General features: G+C 41.7%; 1 protein-coding gene across 7 annotated transcripts in view; it reads right to left on the minus strand.

Moving 5' to 3' along the window:
• Positions 1 to 20,005, minus strand: part of LOC311057925 (RNA-binding protein Musashi homolog 2-like) — a 266,036-nt gene that overhangs the window by 31,632 nt on the left and 214,399 nt on the right. For all 7 annotated transcript variants that reach the window (XM_084075126.1, XM_084075124.1, XM_084075125.1 and 4 more), the window contains one exon: positions 13,653 to 13,727. In XM_084075126.1, the coding sequence (XP_083931252.1) occupies positions 13,653 to 13,727 (75 nt within the window). The remainder of the gene's footprint in view (positions 1 to 13,652; positions 13,728 to 20,005) is intronic.

Consider the following 20,005-nt stretch of genomic DNA (forward strand, 5'->3'; position numbering starts at 1 on the left):
AACAAGCAGGACCACGGGTAACCATGACCATAACAATGAGCTGTCTCTGGCCAAACTCCCTGGCCATACCTCTCTCTTCCAAGCCAGACCCAGTGGGGACCCATGACAAACAATAGGTGTGACATGGTCTTTTACATTATAGCTTGATCAAAGGGTTGATTGGATCAAGACAGGCCTTCAGGCCAAAGTGCCGTTGCTCACACCTTCAGCCAGACGCGACCAGAAAGAACAGCATGGAACAATACAAGCAATATACTACACCGGTGGTACTCAATCAATGGTCCGGGAACCACCAGTGGTCATTGAGGGGGTTCCAGGGGGTCCCCAGCAAAAGGTGTTAATACATGTTCACCCCTTTATCCATATTGTATACGTTGGCTATTCAAAAATAGCAGATATACAAGCTTGTGACGCGCTGTGAGCTTGTACATCTGCTATTTTTGAACATTTTCAAAAATTCTTGAAAGTGTTGTGGGTCCCTGGCATAAAACATTTTCAGATGGGGGCCAAAATGTCTATCAATTTAGGGGTCCTTGGCATGAAAAAGGTTGAAAACCACTGTACTACACAGATTAACGACTTCATATCTCCCACAACATTACGTGCATGTGTGTGCGTGCGTGCATGTGTGTGTGAGTGTATTGCTCCTTTGTTTGTGGGAGCCCCGCTTTTGTGTCTGCTCATTAACCTGAACTGCGCTGCTTTTTGTTCGGACCAAAGGGAAGGTGGTTTCAGCGTGGGATGAAACTACACTTCTGCAGTCAATCCTTCGCCACTGAGACTTCATGGTCTCTGATTTCAAAGAGGGAAAGTCATTTGCAGAAGGAGCGAGAGAGCGAACCCAAAAAGGCTTGGCTTTGTGGTGGTAATTGCACTCATTTTGTACGCACTTCGAAGTGCTATGATGAAGTCAGGGAACAACGTGTGTTCTTCTAACATGCACCGGAATATAAAGTACATCCGTCTCATGGACCATATTATGTCAATTTGACAGGTCGAACCATCATTTCAATTACTGCATACAGAGGCTTGCACTGTAAAATCCAGAGAAAAGGATGTATGAATGTTTTATTAAAAAAGATTACTCTGATTCAGATTTACACAGATGTATTAAAATAATTGTTGTCAAAATAAGTGTTAAATAGCTCTATATTCTGATAGCAATCATTGCTATAGAGTGATTATTCAGTAATAGTGATCTCCCTGTCTCTCCAGCTCTTAAGTAAACAGAACATGCATTTTCAAGTCGGGCTACCAATTGTATCCAATCAGGAGAGATAACTCACATAGGATACAGACTAAAAAAGTGAAATTGAGAACATTTATGACACAAAGAAGTGAGCAGGAGAAATTGGAACTTACAGTGTACAGTGTAGAATGAGATTCAGAATTGCTTTGTTTTAAGTTGTTTTTGGGGGTATCTATCACTGTACATTTGTACATAAGTCTTAGGTGAAATGTGTCCTCTGCATTTAATCCATTTAGAGAAGTGGGCGCTATTAGTACAGCACCCAGGAAGCAGTTAGGGGTTAAGTGTCTGGGTCCGACACTTTGACAGAGTGGGCGGACTGGGGGGACCTTCTGATTACCAGTTGACCTATCTACCCACTCAGCTACAGCCATCCATCACATATTATGTAAATATATCTGCCTTTTCATGCAAGCAGCTGGCTTGCAGTAAAACTAGAGTTCAGCACATGACAGACAAGGCCAGGTGTACCAATAACAAGAGGGTGTAGAAACATGGAAAGGAAGGCAAAGAGGGACACAAAGAAAAGATGCACAAATAAGGATAAGAGAAAGAGTGAGACCGGTAAAAAGAAGGAATAGGGATGCAACGATGCATTTCCGAGACAGTTAATTATTGATTCAAATATGTGACAATTCAAATAGTTTGATTGAAAAATTAATCCCGATGCACTTTTCAAGTGCATGGCCTAGTTTTGAATTCATTTGTTCACTCAACGCATTCTTTTTTGGCATGTGTTAAATGGTAAATGGTGCATTTATAAAGCACCTTTCTCCAAAGCGCTTTACAATGTGCATTACATTCACCCATTCACACACACATACTATACTATATTTATACACCAAAGCCATGCAAGCCACCAACCTGCTCAGTTACCGGTTCAGTGTGTTGCTCAAGGATCCTTGAGCAACACACTAACCGAGGGGGGAGCCGGGGATCAAACCGGGAACCTTTCCGATTATTCCCAACCACTGCCGCATTTTGCGGAGTATAAATTAGGCCTTAGCAGTTATGAAGGCAGCACACTTTGTGTACAGAAAGAAATGCTCCTATTTGTATACATTAACCATACAATACAGTATTTTCTCATTTTTTTGTCTGAGAAATAATAATGAATGAAATACTAATATTTTGGTAAAGAAAAAGAAAAGAAATAGAAAGTTTGTAAGAAACTCATATCATGAACCTCCTTATCAGACACTCTCCACTCTATGGACCATATTCACAGCCATTTTACTCATTTATTTCAAACCTGCCCCAGAGTATGAAGTAGAAGCAAAATGGCCAAAGTGTGAATATGGTCAATGATGAGTAAAAGACAGCATGGCATGGGCAATACTGTAGCATCAGAGTCTGACATTAGCAGAGTACTGAGGGGTTCCTGTGAGATCCTGTTGAATTGGTTGTTGTGAGGTCTGCCAGCAGCCATATTAACCCATTCAATCCAGGAACACGTCTGTCATTTTAGATTTCGCTATCAAAAAATAGCAGATACTCATAGCGTGGCACTGAGTGCCGCGTTACGAGCTTGTAGATCTGCATTTTTTTTGAAAAATCTTGAAAATGTGTGCAAATCTTTGAATATATATATATATGTTTTTAAAGCGAACATTTTGAACTCAAATTGAACCACTGATATAGAAACATAAGTATTTTCTTTCTCCAAAAACTGATATAGAAAATGTTCACTTAAAAAAATACATATTCAAAGATTTGCACAAGATTTTTCAAAAATAGCAGATCTAGAAGCTTGTATATCTGCTATTTTTGAATATCCAAAGTAAAAAATAATGGTTATAGCTAAAATCTTAAATGACACAGATGCGTTCCCGGATTGAATGGGTTAATTAGACTGGACCGCCTTAGCCTCATTTCATTAGAGTCCAAGTAAACAGCCTAATTTTGTATGCATTTTAATGTCCCTATCCCTGCATTAAGGATGGTAGTGCAGAGTGTGGAATGATACTTTTTGACATTTAATAAGAAACTGTGTGAGTTAGGTTGCCCTCCTAAATATAAGTGTGTGTGTGCATGCGTGCGTGCGTGTGTGTGAGAGAGAGATAGTGAGCGTGCATGCTGATAATCACACTTGTGGAGGAGGGGGAAACATCTTTCAGATGGCCATTCTGAATTGAACTATTACCACGTTTTCTGAAGACATATCCATCCTAAAATATTATTGCTGTCTACTTGAAGCGGGTAGCAATTTTTATTTTATTTTAGCAACAGTAGCTCTAAGTATCAGGTAGGATAGATGTGGTGGTGATGGACTTCTGCAACACGAGCCATTGCTAAATGCACATATATTTGTAGTTTAGAAATGTACAGATAGCATATATAGTATACATTATACTGTATGTTGGTTTGTTGCACATTGAGTGCCAATGACGTGTTTCGCGTGTTTTACCGCAATGGCGCAACGTGCCAATGACGTGTTTGACGTGTTTTTTTCCCCAACATAAAAAAAAAAAATGGAACATTTGGAAAAAAAAAAATCAGAACCCAAGATATCATTATCTGAAGATTTGCTGCTCCATTCACTCCTTGTTTAACTTATTACTGAAAAAGGCTGTGTCTTGGCTCCTGAGCACTTTTTTTTACTATGAATTTTTGGCCCTTGTTATTTTCAACATCAGACAATTAATGTCAACAAGGTCGCGATGACCTCGTTGACATTTGTGAAACCACACGGTGCAACCCTCAGTGATTAGCAACCACCCTAGGAAATTCTGTGACTACTTGAAAATCTAAGATAAATTTAAAAATCTCTGGCTTGTGGGTCGGGACCTGGGGGTCCCGACCCACAAGTTGAGAACCACTGCACATGGGGAGAAAGGTGTTTGAAAGGAATAAGAGAGCCATTAGCACAGACCACAGCAGGGAGGGATGGAATTAAGACAAAGTGGAGTTTGGGTAAAGCACTGGTTCTCAACGTGGAGTCCGGGGACCCCCAAAGGGCCTTGAGGGGGTTCCAGGCGGTCCCTAGCTAAACAGCAGAGTTGGATATTACAGTGTAGATTGGGGTCCCAGAAAATAAGGGTTGTATGCCTCCTCTAACCAGTAGTCGTTTTACATCCATGTCTGTCCAGACTCATATAATTGTACTTGTTTTAACTGTACTGATGCTGATAAATTATGTGTAATTTCATTTTTTGTTATTTCTTTGTGTTTTCTCCAAACTTGTAATCTCGGCACCACTGGAAAAGAGGGTCTCAACCATCACTGTTTCCCAAGAATTACATTAAGGTTTATTGATTGATATAGTATGTACAGTGATGATCATGATAATGAGCTTTATTTATATAGCACTTTTCATACATCGAAATGCAGCTTAAAGTGCTGTAGAATACAGCAAAAAAAAGAAAGAAAAGGGAATGAAGATTTTGAAGTAATTTAATGAGCATGCTTTGTGAGGTCACAGTGACCTTGACATTTCACCTTTGAACACCTACTTCTAATAAGTTCATCTTTGAGTCCAAGTGGATGTTTTGTGCCAAATGTTATTTGCAAAGATATTTCTTCATGGACAGACGGCCAACCTAAAAACATAATGCCTGTGGCTACGGCTGTCCGGAGGAATAAAAATGGGCATCTGTAGTTAAATGCATATCAAACTGGGGTCCTTGAAATTAAAAAGGTTGAGAATTACTGCACTATGGGAGAAAAGTGTCTGAATATAATAAGAGAGCCATTAGCAAAGACCACAGCAGGGAGGAATGGAATGAATGTGATGAGGCACTTGGGTAAAGGATGATACTTGCAATGACTGACATTTTAAAACAGTGGGTGGCATCAAAACAGTAGTGATCAGATCCAGGGTATAGACTCTCTAATAATGTTTTTATGCAAATGATTATTATTCATCTTTTCCATCTGTAACATTATTGCTGATGTACATATATATTTGCCACAAATACTTTCAATGTTTGGCTCGTCCGTTTATGCTCATCAGTCCAAACGATGGAAATGTAAAACGGTTGTTTCTGTCCCACTCCCTGCTGAATTTGATGGAGGATTCATGAATTCAAGTGCTCTGATTAATAAATGTATTCTTTGATTTTGAAACAGTAGCTTTATGTTGTTATTTAGGCTTTCTGGGGCTATTGCACGGTTAAATGAATGAATCTTATTTCACCTAAGTCAGTCACTTCTTCCTGGTCTGGTGGGATTAAAACTCAATTTCTAACCACCACCGACAATTTTCTGATATGCCTATCCATGTAACTTTAGTAGTCAGTGTACTTTTACTGTGTTGCATTATTAGCTGTGCGTATTGTTTGCAGTCAGTGCATAGAATTTCTGTCATGAACATAATAACATTGTCCTCCATGGTCGTTAAAACAAGTATAATAAATTAGTCAAATATCAGCCCTTCCAATCCTCAGCCTCACCCTGCCTAGAACTTCTGGACAACCGCTGATCCGACCGAATTCTCACTCGGTAAATGACTCCCTTTGAGTCCTCGGCAATACGCTTGCCGTGTTTGAAGTAGACCGGTTGTTGCAAGTCGGGAACGATGCAAGTTGGGAATGCATGCCCCACCTAGTTATGCAACTTCTTCTTCAAAATGGAGAATTCTGAAGAAGACCTCATGTCGAAACATTAATAAAACATTAATTAATAAAAAATGTACAGTGTGCGTACTTTATTATTTCTTAGAAAAGTGACATTACTCCTGGTGCAGATCTACTTTCTAGGGTGCTTTTGTGAGGCACATTGAGTTTACCAATGTGCCATACAAATACTGTGCACATGACTATCATGTTCAGATGTGATCCCATCAACACACCAATAACTGACAGTGAGTCAGTGAGCCTGGTGAGAGGTGCTATTTTCTCACACGGAGGCTCCATCCAGCCCAGTGCCTCTGATCCATGTCAAATAGCCTGCAGTGACTTCCTCTGACAACAGGTCACATGACTCAGTGCATGATGCGTACAGTTCCGCCTGCCGACATCAGAGCAGAGCACTCACTTCTGTTAGTGAGAACATATGGCCTTACAAGCTTTGTGTGTGCATGTGAGTGATGTGGTGTATATGTAAAAAGAGAGAGAGTGTGAGAGTGTGTGTGAGAGAGAGAGAGAGAGAGAGAGAGAGAGAGAGAGAGAGAGAGAGAGAGAGAGAGAGAGAGAGAGAGAGAGAGAGAGAGAGAGTGTGTGTGTGTGAGAGAGAGAGAGAGAGAGAGAGTGCAATAAAAATGTTCCTTCTGTCAGTACTCATTTATTGTGTATGTGTGTGCACATTGCATTCGTGAATGAATGCACTTTTGAGCATGTTTATGCAATCATGATACTCCTCGTCACTGTCAGGCCCTAATTTAAGAAATGGAGGACCCTGTCAGCCACAGGCTCACTGAGCTAATGAAGGGCCTTGACCGTTTAAAATAATAACTGAGTCAGCGTGGCATCAGGAGCCCCAGCCGTTCTGACCTGTATCGACATTGTAACTCTTACTCGCTATGGCCTGTTGTACAACGTGACGGTGCTCAAACCAGCATGTAGGGTTCTAATTCATCGGAGGTTCGATCAGCCTTCAAACCTTTCCTAAAACAGCTGACTTCTCTGTTCAGTCCAACTCTCCTACCCCATCTGTCTGTTTGTCTAACCACCAAAGCCACACTATAGTTTTAAAGCTCAAAAAATACTCAAAGGCGTGGAATCGCTAACACTCTCGCTGAGCCGAGCCGAGTGTTATTTAAATAGAAGGAGAAAGTAATTCCCTCCTTATTTCAGCCTTTTGAAATATAATCCTCTGTGCTGTTGATATGATGGAGCGTGCTGTTGGTGTATGGATGTGAAGATATGGAGGAAGCCTACCCTTCTTATCTGCCAACAGACAGATCTGACACCTCCGATGTGACCAGAGAATGTTCTTGCGAAGGAAACGGTATAACCTGCTAACAGGCCGATCAAAATGATTGTGAGGAAAATGATTTTGAACACATCTGTGTGTGTGTGTGTGTGTGTGTGTGTGTGTGTGTGTGTGTGTGTGTGTGTGTGTGTGTGTGTGTGTGTGTGTGTGTGTGTGTGTGTATGTATGTGGGTGTGACCTCTTGTGAAGAACCATCTTTTAGCGAATATTTAGTTATGAAACACTGTCCACGTGTTCTAAAACCTTGGAATCCGTAGTGTGTATATAGACTGTAGTTTCATGTGCCGTGAAATTAAAACCCCTCCCCAGTAGTTTTAGCATTTTTCTTTTTCAAGTTTTTTTTCCCTCCATCATTCTCCCCTATGTAGTTATTCTGTCAGTCCCCTTGTATTATAGTCCTTTGTGGCTTTAGACCCCCCACTGGTTGGTCTTAAGGAGGCAAGTCCACTATAACATAACACATGCAGAGGTACACACACTTTTGTTCTCAGCTCAGCTTCCCCCTGAACAGGCATCCTGAACAACCTGTAGGAGTCGCTAGTACAGTTGCAGAGACCCTAACCCTAACACCTGGCTTCCCACCCTCAACCACGGCCATTGTTTGTTATCTCTCCCTGATCACTCCTTTTTTCCATCCTTTCCTTCAAGTGACTTTCCCTAAAGTCATTAAGCCTAGGAGCATTCTCTCTCTCTCTCTCTCTCTCTCTCTGTGTCTCACACACACACACACACACACACACACACACACACACACACACACACACACACACACACACACACACACACACACACACACACACACACACACACACACACACACACACACACACACACACACACACACACGCCACTTTCTTTCCTTAACATAACGTAGGGACATTTTCACTGAGAGCATAATGACAGCCTAGTAGCACTCCTAATGGAACCATAATGGTGCTTTCAAACGGGCATGGCTCAGTAGGAGCCTAAAACCACACAGACAATCAAAGTGGATGGAGGAACAAGGCAGGGTATGTTCACCTGTGGAGTCGCACCACCTGCACCCATTTCTCTTCTCTCAGTAGCGTTATAATGTGTACTACTATATGTCTATATATGCAATTAGGTATACATGTATGAATAAATAAATAATAAGTGGAAACTGACAATTTTGCTGTAGAAGGGGCGGCAACATTGACTATTTCCTAATATATAGCTTAGTCACGCATGGCATGGCATGGCTACTCATTCTGCACTACTCATTCTAGCCCTCCAGAGTATACGGAAACGGTCTGTGTGCGTGCATGTACTCTGTGTTGTGCAAATTATCGGATACAGTAGGCAGGCTCTTGACCGGATCTGAGCACAAAGCATTAGATAGAAACCCGGCTTTTACACAGGTAGGGACGTTCGAAGTTGAATAGTGTTAAATAGCTCTATATTCTGATAGTACTCATTGCTATAGCGTTTGTTCAGTAAAAGGAGTCTCCCATGTCTCTCCAGCTCTTTATTAAACAGAAAATGCATTTTCAGGCTTAAAATGTGTCACCTACCTGAAAATGTATTATTCTGTTTACTAAAGAGCTGGAGAGACCCCTGTGACAGAACATACGCTCTGTAGCAATGATTACTATCAGAATATATTACTTTAACCTTAAAAAAAAAAAAAAAAAAAAAAATCATTCAACCATCATTAAGGAACATGGACATCTCCATCACAGACCTGATACGTCCAATGTAATAATGTAAGTTTAGTTTACCTCTACCCCTGGATACATTGGGCACGTAACGGATACTGTCCATTCAGGGAGCGGCTGCCGCGACCGTACACTAGTCATCATAATGGCAAAAATAAATTACAAAATTACAAAACCAAGGTTCGAGGGTTTGTTCAAAAAATTCCACCAAACGTTCGAACCATAATAAATGGCTTCGGGATCAGCCCTAATGGGGGTACAGTATACTGACTGAGGCCATCCATCATCATTATAATATCATTAGACTGTACATAACAGCCAGGCATCTCTCACACACACGGTTTGATCTTTAACGTGCTGGCAAGATTTGAGCATCCCTTCTCATCTCCGCGACACTACTATATACTGTACCATCTAATGAATGAAACACTTGAAAAATTCAGGTTTTCAGACTGCCTGAAAGGGTAATCAAGGCCCACGAAAACTGTAACAGTGATTTAATCTGTCATTTTGAATTATTATTATTATATATATTTTTTATATACGGTGATCAAGATTTGATTTCACAACATCTGTCTCTCCTCCCTCTCCATGTGTGCATCCAGACGATCCATAATAATCAAAATTATGATCACAATGCTGGCATGACCATGAACACATTTGGTTTCAATGATGAATAATTTAAATGAATACAATGCAATACAATTCTAATGCAAGGCTTGGGTGTTCACTTCTGCCAATTAATGCATCGTGACATGATGGAAGTATAGAAGTAAGTCCACTGTGTCACAATTGCTGCAATGTCACCAAGAAATAATGAGATTGTATATCTGATATTTTTGAATAGCCAATGCAAAAATCTAAAATGACACAAGATGCTTTCCCAGGTTTAACGGGTTAATTAAATTCCCAGCCACTGGCCTGCTAGTATGACCACAGATTATGAAACCCATATGCAATTTTAGCTTCAGTACCTAAATCTGTGCAGTTACAACACACAAAATGTTTGCAGATAATTTGCAGTGACATTCTAATCATTTTCAACCTCAAAGAGTTATCTAACAAACATCTACAACAGCCAAAACAGCTTGTGATTGTGTTCTGTGGATTAAATTCTGGCTATTTAAAAAAAAGTCACTGGAAGTCACTGGAAATGTGTGAAATGATGTATTTGCCAGAAACAGCTTGAATTTGACAACTAGTATAATTTATTTCCTGCCTTCTCTCTCTATTAACTGTTACTATTATTACACCTCAAGATTATCGAGAGCCGTTTCACACAAATTAATTCTAATTACTGACTGTTATTCGAATAGCAATAAATACAAATTGACTGCGGACATGGCAGTCTGCTGAAAAACAGTAGTAATAATCGCAAATTACATTAATCCTTAGTGACTGCAGTGAGTGATTACCAGAGTTCCCCCAGTAATATTAATCTTGTGGAGCATTTGTTGGAGCAAATAAAGAACAGTACAGAATCAGAATGTAAATGATGATGAAACTGCAATAACTACAACTACAGTACATTCAGGTTTTAAAGTGGAAGGAACAAAGGATATATATTTGAACCAACAACTGCACAGCGGAGGAAACACTGAGTGAACATGGCAACTGCTTGTCATGTTTGCACTTTGCAGATAATTTGCAATGACATTCTAATAATTTTCAACCTCAAAGAGTTATCTAACAAACATCTAGCCAAAACAGCTTGTAATTGTGTTCTGTGGATTCAATTCTGGGTATTTAAAAAAAGTCACTGGAAGTCACTGGAAATGTGTGAAATTATGTACAATTTGCCAGAAACAGCTTGAATTTGACAACTAGTATAATTTATTTCCTGCCTTCTCTCTCTATTAACTGTTACTATTATTACACCTCAAGATTATCGAACTAAACTGACAAATAAATTCTATTTATTTGTCAGTTTAGTTTATTCTATGGTATTTTCAAACACAACTGTCCAAACCATCGATCTATAAATAAAAAAAGGCTGAAAGAAAGTATGGCTGCCCATCCATTTCAATTAACCTTACTCAAACAGCGCATACGCAGATAGAAGACCACCTCCTTCTGGGTCTTGGGCCCGTCATAGTACGGCCATATATGAGGCTGCTGTATCAAGTTCGATACACACAGCTGTCACCGTCTCAGTATGTTTAAACACGCACTGAATTTGAAAGTAGTGCATATTGATAACAACATTTTAAACTAGCGGTTTTACATGTGAAATCAATCAAGGTTGAGCAACTAAATAGCCTATTTCTTGCCCAAAATGTATATCGTTTACAGACAAGCTGTCAAAGACGGGCACCAAGCATCCGTTTCTCTCTTCCCTGCCTGTGAGCTCTCCTGATGCGGACAACCGCTGGATCACAACGATAACAACTTAACAACTTGTATAGCCCAGTATTGCTGATATACGTGTATATAATAGGTGTGCATTTAAGAAATTACATAAACAACTCCACAATGAATATGGCAAAGAAGACAATGTAAATTTAACATTTAGGACGTTATAGTAGGCTACTGTACTGTATGTGACATAAAGAATATGACAGGAAAAGTCACTAAATCCACAACAAGTTGGTCAATGAAAAAAAGGTCGTTTTTTTTATTCATACTGTGGGCCAGTAGCTCCCTTTAGTTGGGTCCCCATCTAAATGACTGATAGTTAATCTTCACCATTATTACATGTACAAGTAAATACAACTAGAGAACATACAGTACAAGAATGTCTATACTTGAAAATGGATGACAAACTAGATACTGTACGCTGAAGTCGATAGAACAGAATTAATTGAGACAATCAGGTAAGAAGCTATTTATCAAATTGAGTTATTTTATAGTGTTATATCATGAAGCTATTGTACTTCACTCCAAATGATTACATTAGTCTCGTCTCTTTACAGCATAATTTCAGAGCACGCATCATTTCAGAGCATTATGTTTTAATGTAGATCACAATACAAATAAGCAGCCTAGGATATGACAAAATCGGAATTATTTTGTGTATTACTTAAGACTGTATGACTGGGGTTGTAATCAAAGGGCTGTGTCATCATCAGAAACCATTTTTGTACTCTCTGGTGTATAGGGTCTTTTGCTTGTAAGGGATTACCTTACTGGCGCATGTATCTCTTCTAAGAGAAATTGTATCATGAGTGAAACAGCTCCGGACTCCGATTCAGCGGTTCAATTGTCTCCTCTTCTGTCGTCTATTTGTCTCCCTTTTGTGTTGCGCGGGCCTACGACGGATGGGCGGGCTGAGGGTGGTGCTATCCAATGATGCACTATCCAATGGAAATTGCCTGGGAGGCAACGGGGTGTGGCCAAGTTCACCAAGTCATTGGAAATAAATATGTAGCTATGTGACACACATACAATGAGTTCTGAGAGACCTAATAAAGAAGTCTCCATGATTTAAAATGTTATAATATAAAAAGTATTTTTTGCACATTGTGCAGACTTACAGGTATCTTCATAACAGTATTAGAGAGCTGTGCTTTCCTTTGGGTGTTTATGGGGCAAAAAACATTTTTGGGCCCCAGCCTGCAGTACTAGAGTTGGCCACTTGGTAACTTTTTCTGCAGCCAGCTCTTGGTCCAAACAGTTTCCCCCACATCCCCCAATTTTTGTAATCGCCACCTCACTCCTCACTCGATCCCTTCCAGTTATTTATGAGAGCTTTTAATTAACTATTTCAGACTACTGGTGTACAATGGGGAGAAAGCCTTTGATCTTAATGGAGACTGCCCTCCACATCTCAGCCAAGAACTGCCACTAATCAATACTTGGCCGAAGGTTATTTCATTTGAAGAGGGAGTTTGATTCATACATTAAAAATTCCAATTACCCTGTCAGGAGTTGAGCGAGCCCAGAGGAGACTATTTTAATCATACAGCTTTATCACACTCTCTAAACTGAGTTTAGCACACACTGCATTGTGTGCTACACCACGGGGAAGGTGATGTGCCTTTAATTTGTCATAAACATTTTTAAAAATCCATGTTTGTTCAGTGTGTGTGTGTGTGTGTGTGTGTGTGTGTGTGTGTGTGTGTGTGTGTGTGTGTGTGTGTGTGTGTGTGTGTGTGTGTGTGTGTGTGTGTAGCGGTCATGTTTTCCCTTTCCAAATACTTTTCTCACTTTTTCTTGTAGTTGGACAAACTTTTTAGTGCTGAAATCAAAGTCTTGTGGGCTACTCGTGAAGTCATCTGACAAACGTCTATAAAAGTAACATGAGCGTGATCCGTGGGTTGTCATCCCTGAGCAGTGGGACTGACTGATAGATCTGGCACATCTCAGCACAGTGCTTCAACAAAGCACAGCCCTAAGGCCCATACTGCAGACATGTAAACCTGCTCACCTTCACACTGCACTATCACACAAGCACCCAGAACTGTGAATCAATGCTTTCATCATGCGCAACAACAGCTTTCAGTCACTTGCCCTTGTATGAAAGACACTGTCCTGGGAAAGGAATTCAAATCTCCAGACACAAAGTGCAGCTTATTTGTTGGCTCCCTCACAGGTGGATTTGCATACATTGGGCGAACGCAGACCGAGGACCTGGAAATCCTCCCTCCATTCTAGACATTTGGTCATGCTGTTCAAATGTGGTCTAAAAAGGACTAAGCTATTTATTCCACCGCATGCCAGCTTTCTACAGCTGTTTTAAATACACATGTAACACACATAAATCTGTGGTTATCGTGTGACTGCGCAGCAATAGCCAGAGTGTTCATTTAAATGAGCGTATAAAACTGGTATTTGTGAGAGTAAGTGTGAGTGAAAGTGAGTGCATTAAAGTCTGTAACAGAAGTGGTCAGACATTTAAAGACAGTTATTTGACTCACCGGGGAACTGGTAGCTGTAGCTTGGGGCAAATCCAGTGTATCCTCTTCCATATGTTGCCACAATGTTAGGATAACCTTAGTGGAGAAACACAATGGATGGTCATTAGAAAAGCTGAATTTACACCATTGCCTTTGTTGCCTGCTATGTAAACTAATAGGCTACAGACCAGTACATACTGTAAGTCATGTACGTGACTGAATGGGTGGATATATATATATACTATAAGTAACAAGCAGAATATCAGCTTGCAAGTTAATGCCAGGATTATTGCGCTGACGTGTTGCTTTGCTACACGTCAGCTATGTTAACCGCTGCCCGCCCTCCACAGACACCCTAACAACTTCATATAGTAGATAATAAGTGTGATAAATCAAGGGTTCTCAAACCTTTTCATTTCAAGGACCCGCAGTTTGGTGTGCATGATTAGGCTACGGACCCCCATAACTCTGAAGGCGGGGTTCCGTTCGTACACTCTCAGAGTTACAGATCTGTAAAGGTTCATTTAGTTCCTAATTATCAACGATTTAGCTGAGGACGCCCTGGAACTCTCGAGGACCCCTGGGGGTCCCCCAGACCCCACTTTGAGAACCACTGCTATAAATAATAAATAAATGATAGGGGCCTCCATGTGGCGTGGAGATAAAACAAGCCACCTGGAGGTCACTTCAGGACGTCGGCAAGGCGCTCTATTGAACACAATTGTCAGTGTTCCCGGGCAGGAAGCCAGTAGGGGATTGTGTTCTTGTCCCTGCACTATAGCGACTCTTACTGGTTGGCCGGCGCGCCTGTTCACTGGATAAGGGAGCCGGGGAACATAACGTGAACTTCCATGTGTGTTGAAACTACCAGAGTGTATTGGAGGAGGCATGTGACTGTCTACGTCGCTCCAGGCCAACAGTGTGGGGGATGCAGTGACAGGGACCACAGTATACATGGGAGGAAATTGACATATGTATACATATATGCACGCACGCACGCACGCACGCACGCACGCACGCACGCACGCACACACACACACACACACACACACACACACACACACACACACACACACACACACACACACACACACACACACACACACACACACACACACACAGATATTAGGGGTGTAGCGATGCACATATTCGCATTGAACCGGTCAATGCGAGGCTTTCGGTTAGGCATGCATTACGAACCGAACAATGCGCTCTTTTTGATCAACTTCAAACAATGCGCTCTGTGGTCATCAAGGCAGTCAAAACTATGTCAGGCAGCATGCTGTCTGCCCCTCCCAGCGCACCCCCAGAAATAAACGCTACTACAGTCACGCTGAGAGTCATGGTACACTAATGTCATGGAGAGACCAGAAACAGAACATCAGCAGGTCTTGTGTTCCCTGTGAGTTATGAGGGAGATGGCAAGATAGTGGTAGATAAAAAAGACAACGGTATGTCGCATGCATCTGCTACACGAGAGTAGCTTACGTCAGTCGAGTTCACCACAGTGTGTAAAACAAGGAGCGACACACACACTACAAACCTTCCCTGCAGCATTTAGCCAGCCATGTCCGCCTGATTCCAACAGGGCAAAATAAATCACCACTGTGTTTGGTACATTTATTGCCACAGACATGAGACACAGTTCTGTATTGCAAAATGCAGGCTTTATGAACTTTATGAGCTTAATGTAATTGAGCCCTGTTACACTGTTCCTTCATGAGCCCATTAAAAACAGAATAGTTTATTTTGTTTGGGTCAGGTATAGCTCCATTATTGTTCAAAGTAAAACAAAGATCAAATAATTTCTTACTTTTCACATAATATGTGTGTGTGTGTGTGTGTGTGTGTGTGTGTGTGTGTGTGTGTGTGTGTGTGTGTGTGTGTGTGTGTGTGTGTGTGTGTGTGTGTGTGTGTGTGTTTGTGTGTGTATATATAGTGTGTACAAGTCATGTACGCACACACGTGCAAGTGAGTTACGAGGAATACAATGAAATATATCAAAATGTCAACAATAAAAACAGGTCTAGTGAATTAGATCATGAAGATGTGATTTACTTTAAAAACAAAAGCATTACACTGAGCCACCTGGCGAGGCTTTCGCAACGAATGCTGACACAAATTGCTTTAATGATTACGGCATAAAATATTCTTGGGTCTGTTTACGCCGTGAAATTTCATATTGTTGCTGCATGTTGCATAATAGGCAAAATTACCCTATTTATCAAGTCAGTAGTTGCGAGCGCAACACACCAGGAGAGAGTGCATGCACCACCACACACACACACACACACACACACACACACACACACACACACACACACACACACACACACACACACACACACACACACACACACACACACACACACACACACACACACACACACACACACACACCTGCAGCCTCAGGTCCCTGTGGTTGACTAGGTCTGACTAATACAGTAGGTGTGCTATTGCTGTGTGGGCAGAGTGGTGCACTGTGGGCCGTGGCGGCCATTGTGTCCTCAGACCAAAGTTAAGGGCAGCACATTTATTGTTCATCTGCTGTCAGACTGCGTATTACATCCACAGGCCAGTTAATTATCTGCACAGTTCTCCCACTGAAACAGCTGTGGCCGATATACTGAGAGACAGTGTGTGAGCTACACAGTGGGACACACAGGCATAACAAAGTATTTGAAAAGAGGGGAGAAAGGGAGGGAGTGACTGAATGAATGAATGAATGAATGAATGAATGAATGGATGGATGGATGGATGGATGGATGGATGGATGGATGGATGGATGGATGGATGGATGGATGGGTGAATGGGAGGGTCAAAAACCTGACTTATGTGGATCTTGGGATCTGCATGGCTCCAGTGTGGATCTTGGAGTTCATGTGGCCAGCCTGTGATGTCAGTCATCTATGACGACAGTCATTTTTGTAAAAAACATTTTTTGGGGGGATTGTTATGCCTTTATTTAGAGAGGGATAGGGAAAGTAGGGTGACAGGAAATGGGGAGAGAGATGGGGGGGTGACACGCAGCAAAGGTCGTCGAGAACGGGAGTCGAACCCGCGACCCAGGCCGACGACAGTCATCTATGACATATCCATGACGTATAACTCAAAATCTGGGCAAGATTTCAGCACGATCAGAGCCCCCCCAATTAGTATGGACAATAATATATTTGAAAATAAATAAATACATAAATAAATAAATAGTGGGAGGTACAATATATCTGTGGCCTACTAGCATTTTGCACAAGAAATGTGGCGCTGATCGGTCCAGCGGTTTCCGAGATTAGCTCCGGACACACAGAAAGACAGACAGACAGACAGACCCTCCTCTAGACAGCTCACCTTTGAGGGGCCAGGCAAATAAAAATAGAGTGAGTCAGCGATTGTGTAGTCAAGCACCCTCAGAGTTCAATCTCTAATTAGTGCATTAGAATAGGACTTTTTTCAGCCTTCATGTATTAATCAAGCCCTTAACGACCTTCATCCAAAGACTGAGAAAAACATTTTAATAAAGGGGAAATCCTTCAGGTCAAGACACTATTTTTAGTTTATAAGCGACACCTTGGTAACAGAAAAGGATAATTAGGATAGCGTCTAGCCTGATAAACTGGTTGCCATGATTTTCCTATCTGAATGTCTGCATTGTTAATTTCCGAGCGCATTCGCCCGCAGACATTACAAATTAATGGTGCTCTGTGGCAGAGATGAAACACAACTACTGGAGAGATTTGTCAGTTCCAAGTTGTACAATTACTGTAACCATGAAAAGATATCAACCACACTACTGTACATTCACAAGCATGAGTTGTATTAATGCTGTTTTGAGCTACTTCCAGTATCATTTAATGACAGATCATTTAATGATAGCTGCTTTGAAGTCCACAGATACACCTCACTATAATAATGGTGTTTGCCCCTGCTACAATATATGCCTCGGAGCCTTTGCCAGGTGCAATTTGAAAGGTTGACACGGGTAATACATACCCAGTGCTTGCTGCCAATGAAAAAGCTCAATTTATTCCCGAACCCAAAATATGTAAAAATGCTTCTCCCAGGAGTTTTGTCCCCTCTCTTCCACACTGACACAGGATGAGGTAAAGAGGTACACACAGACCGAAACACCACACGGTGAGGTAAAGAGGTACACACAGACTGAAAACACCACACGGTGAGGTAAAGAGGTACATTCAGACTGAAAACACCACACGGTGAGGTAAAGAGGTACATTCAGACTGAAAACACCACACGGTGAGGTAAAGAGGTACACACAGACTGAAACACCACACGGCGAGGTAAAGAGGTACATTCAGACTGAAACACCACACGGTGAGGTAAAGAGGTAGCCTGGTAAACCCTCCCTCCGGAAATCTCATTTCCATTCTATTTCTGTAAGGAGTCTGGTCTGAAACGCCTTTCTGCAATAATCGCTGTGGGCTGGAGTTGGGCGGGAGTAATACCGTTGACTGACAACCCCTTCAACCAATGATCGTTTTCCCCTTCAGCCAATGAGCAGTTCATATTGACGAGCTCCAGACTATGTGACGCAACGGGACTTTTGGGACGGCCATGCCGAAAATAGGTTGCCTTATTGGGATACATGCGTGTCACTCCCCGCCCCTGCCGGTTCTCTAAATTTATATTTTTAAATAGGCTCTGTCATGATTAATTGACCACATATATGAAGTTAAACAACTAAATTCTATCCAAACGATATCTTATAAGTAAATTCCGTGCCTCAAAAAAGAAGTTTGAAAGCGTTATAAAACTGAAAGTAAGAAGTGAAGGCACTCGGACAAACAACAATGGCTGCCGTTCGTCTTTTGTCGGCGGCTCTCAGGCTGCACTCGGGTTCATTCGGGCTCACTCGAACTCGCCACCTGATTGGCCAACTGTCGCTGTCAATCACAGAACAATGAGCGACGACGCTGATAGGCTCGTCGGCTCGGCGAGCAGAGCGATTATTGGAGAAAGGCGTTTCAGACCAGACTCCTTACAGAAATAGAATGGAAATGAGATTTCCGGAGGGAGGGTTTACCAGGCTAGTAAAGAGGTACATTCAGAATGAAACACCACACGGTGAGGTAAAGAGGTACATTCAGACTGAAACACCACACGGTGAGGTAAAGAGGTACATTCAGACTGAAACACTACACGGTGAGGTAAAGAGGTACATTCAGACTGAAACACCACACGGTGAGGTAAAGAGGTACATTCAGACTGAAAACACCACACGGTGAGGTAAAGAGGTACATTCAGACCGAAACACCACACGGTGAGGTAAAGAGGTACATTCAGAATGAAACACCACACGGTGAGGTAAAGAGGTACACACAGACTGAAACACCACACGGCGAGGTAAAGAGGTACATTCAGACTGAAACACTACACGGTGAGGTAATTTACCTCACCGTGTGGTGTTTCAGTCTGACTGTACCTCTTTACCGTAAAGAGGTACATTCAAACTGAAACACCACACGGTGAGGTAAAGAAGTATACCCTAGAGCCCTGCATTGGGACTGGGATCCCGTGGGAAGCCCATGGAAATCTTGAAGTTGCTGCAAGTGGGAATGTCCGGTCAAAAAAACAACAACATGCGTCCTGCACCTGATGTGGCGCACTTGAAGCATGCAACAGTGTGGGTGGAGCACTGTTGCAGAATGTAGTACAACAGCATGGAGTCCACAGACAAGTTTGAAAAGAGGATCGAAGCTGGCGATTATTGCAATACAAAAGTGAAGCCAGGAGGCAGGTCTGACATTTGGATGCATTTCTCTATTGCTACTGACTAAAAATTTTAAAAAAAACTGGAAGAGGAGAACAAAACATTGTTACCGATTCAAACTCTGCATGTGCATCTACTTAATAACTAACTACCTTGTGGTGAACAGTAAGCCCACTGTGTCGCTGTCCATGGTGCTGTAATGATCCTCTCTCTCTCTCTCTCTCTCTGTCTTTGTGTCCCAATGGAGATATCGCACAAAATCATATTGTAGCCATCACAAATTCCCTGTTGTTGGCTTACATATAGTATATTGCAAGAAGATGCAACAGTGGGATCATGACATATCTGAGCGATAGACCACCAGATGTTATATAACATCAGAGGATGTTCTGTATATGAAGTGATATACTCATGTATTTTTTTCCTTATCCATCATGTCACTGGGACCACTAGATGTATAGTAAAAGTAGAGGATCACTGAATCATAGCAACTTCATGTCTCTAACAAGCATTCTCAGAGTCAGACAAAATATGTACCTAATGTGCATGTGCACATACACACACACACACACACACACACACACACACACACACACACACACACACACACACACACACACACACACACACACACACACACACACACTCT

The sequence above is a fragment of the Gymnoscopelus microlampas genome (assembly GCF_963454915.1).
Source record: "Gymnoscopelus microlampas genome assembly, chromosome: 12".
NCBI classification, from domain to species: Eukaryota; Metazoa; Chordata; class Actinopteri; order Myctophiformes; family Myctophidae; genus Gymnoscopelus; species Gymnoscopelus microlampas.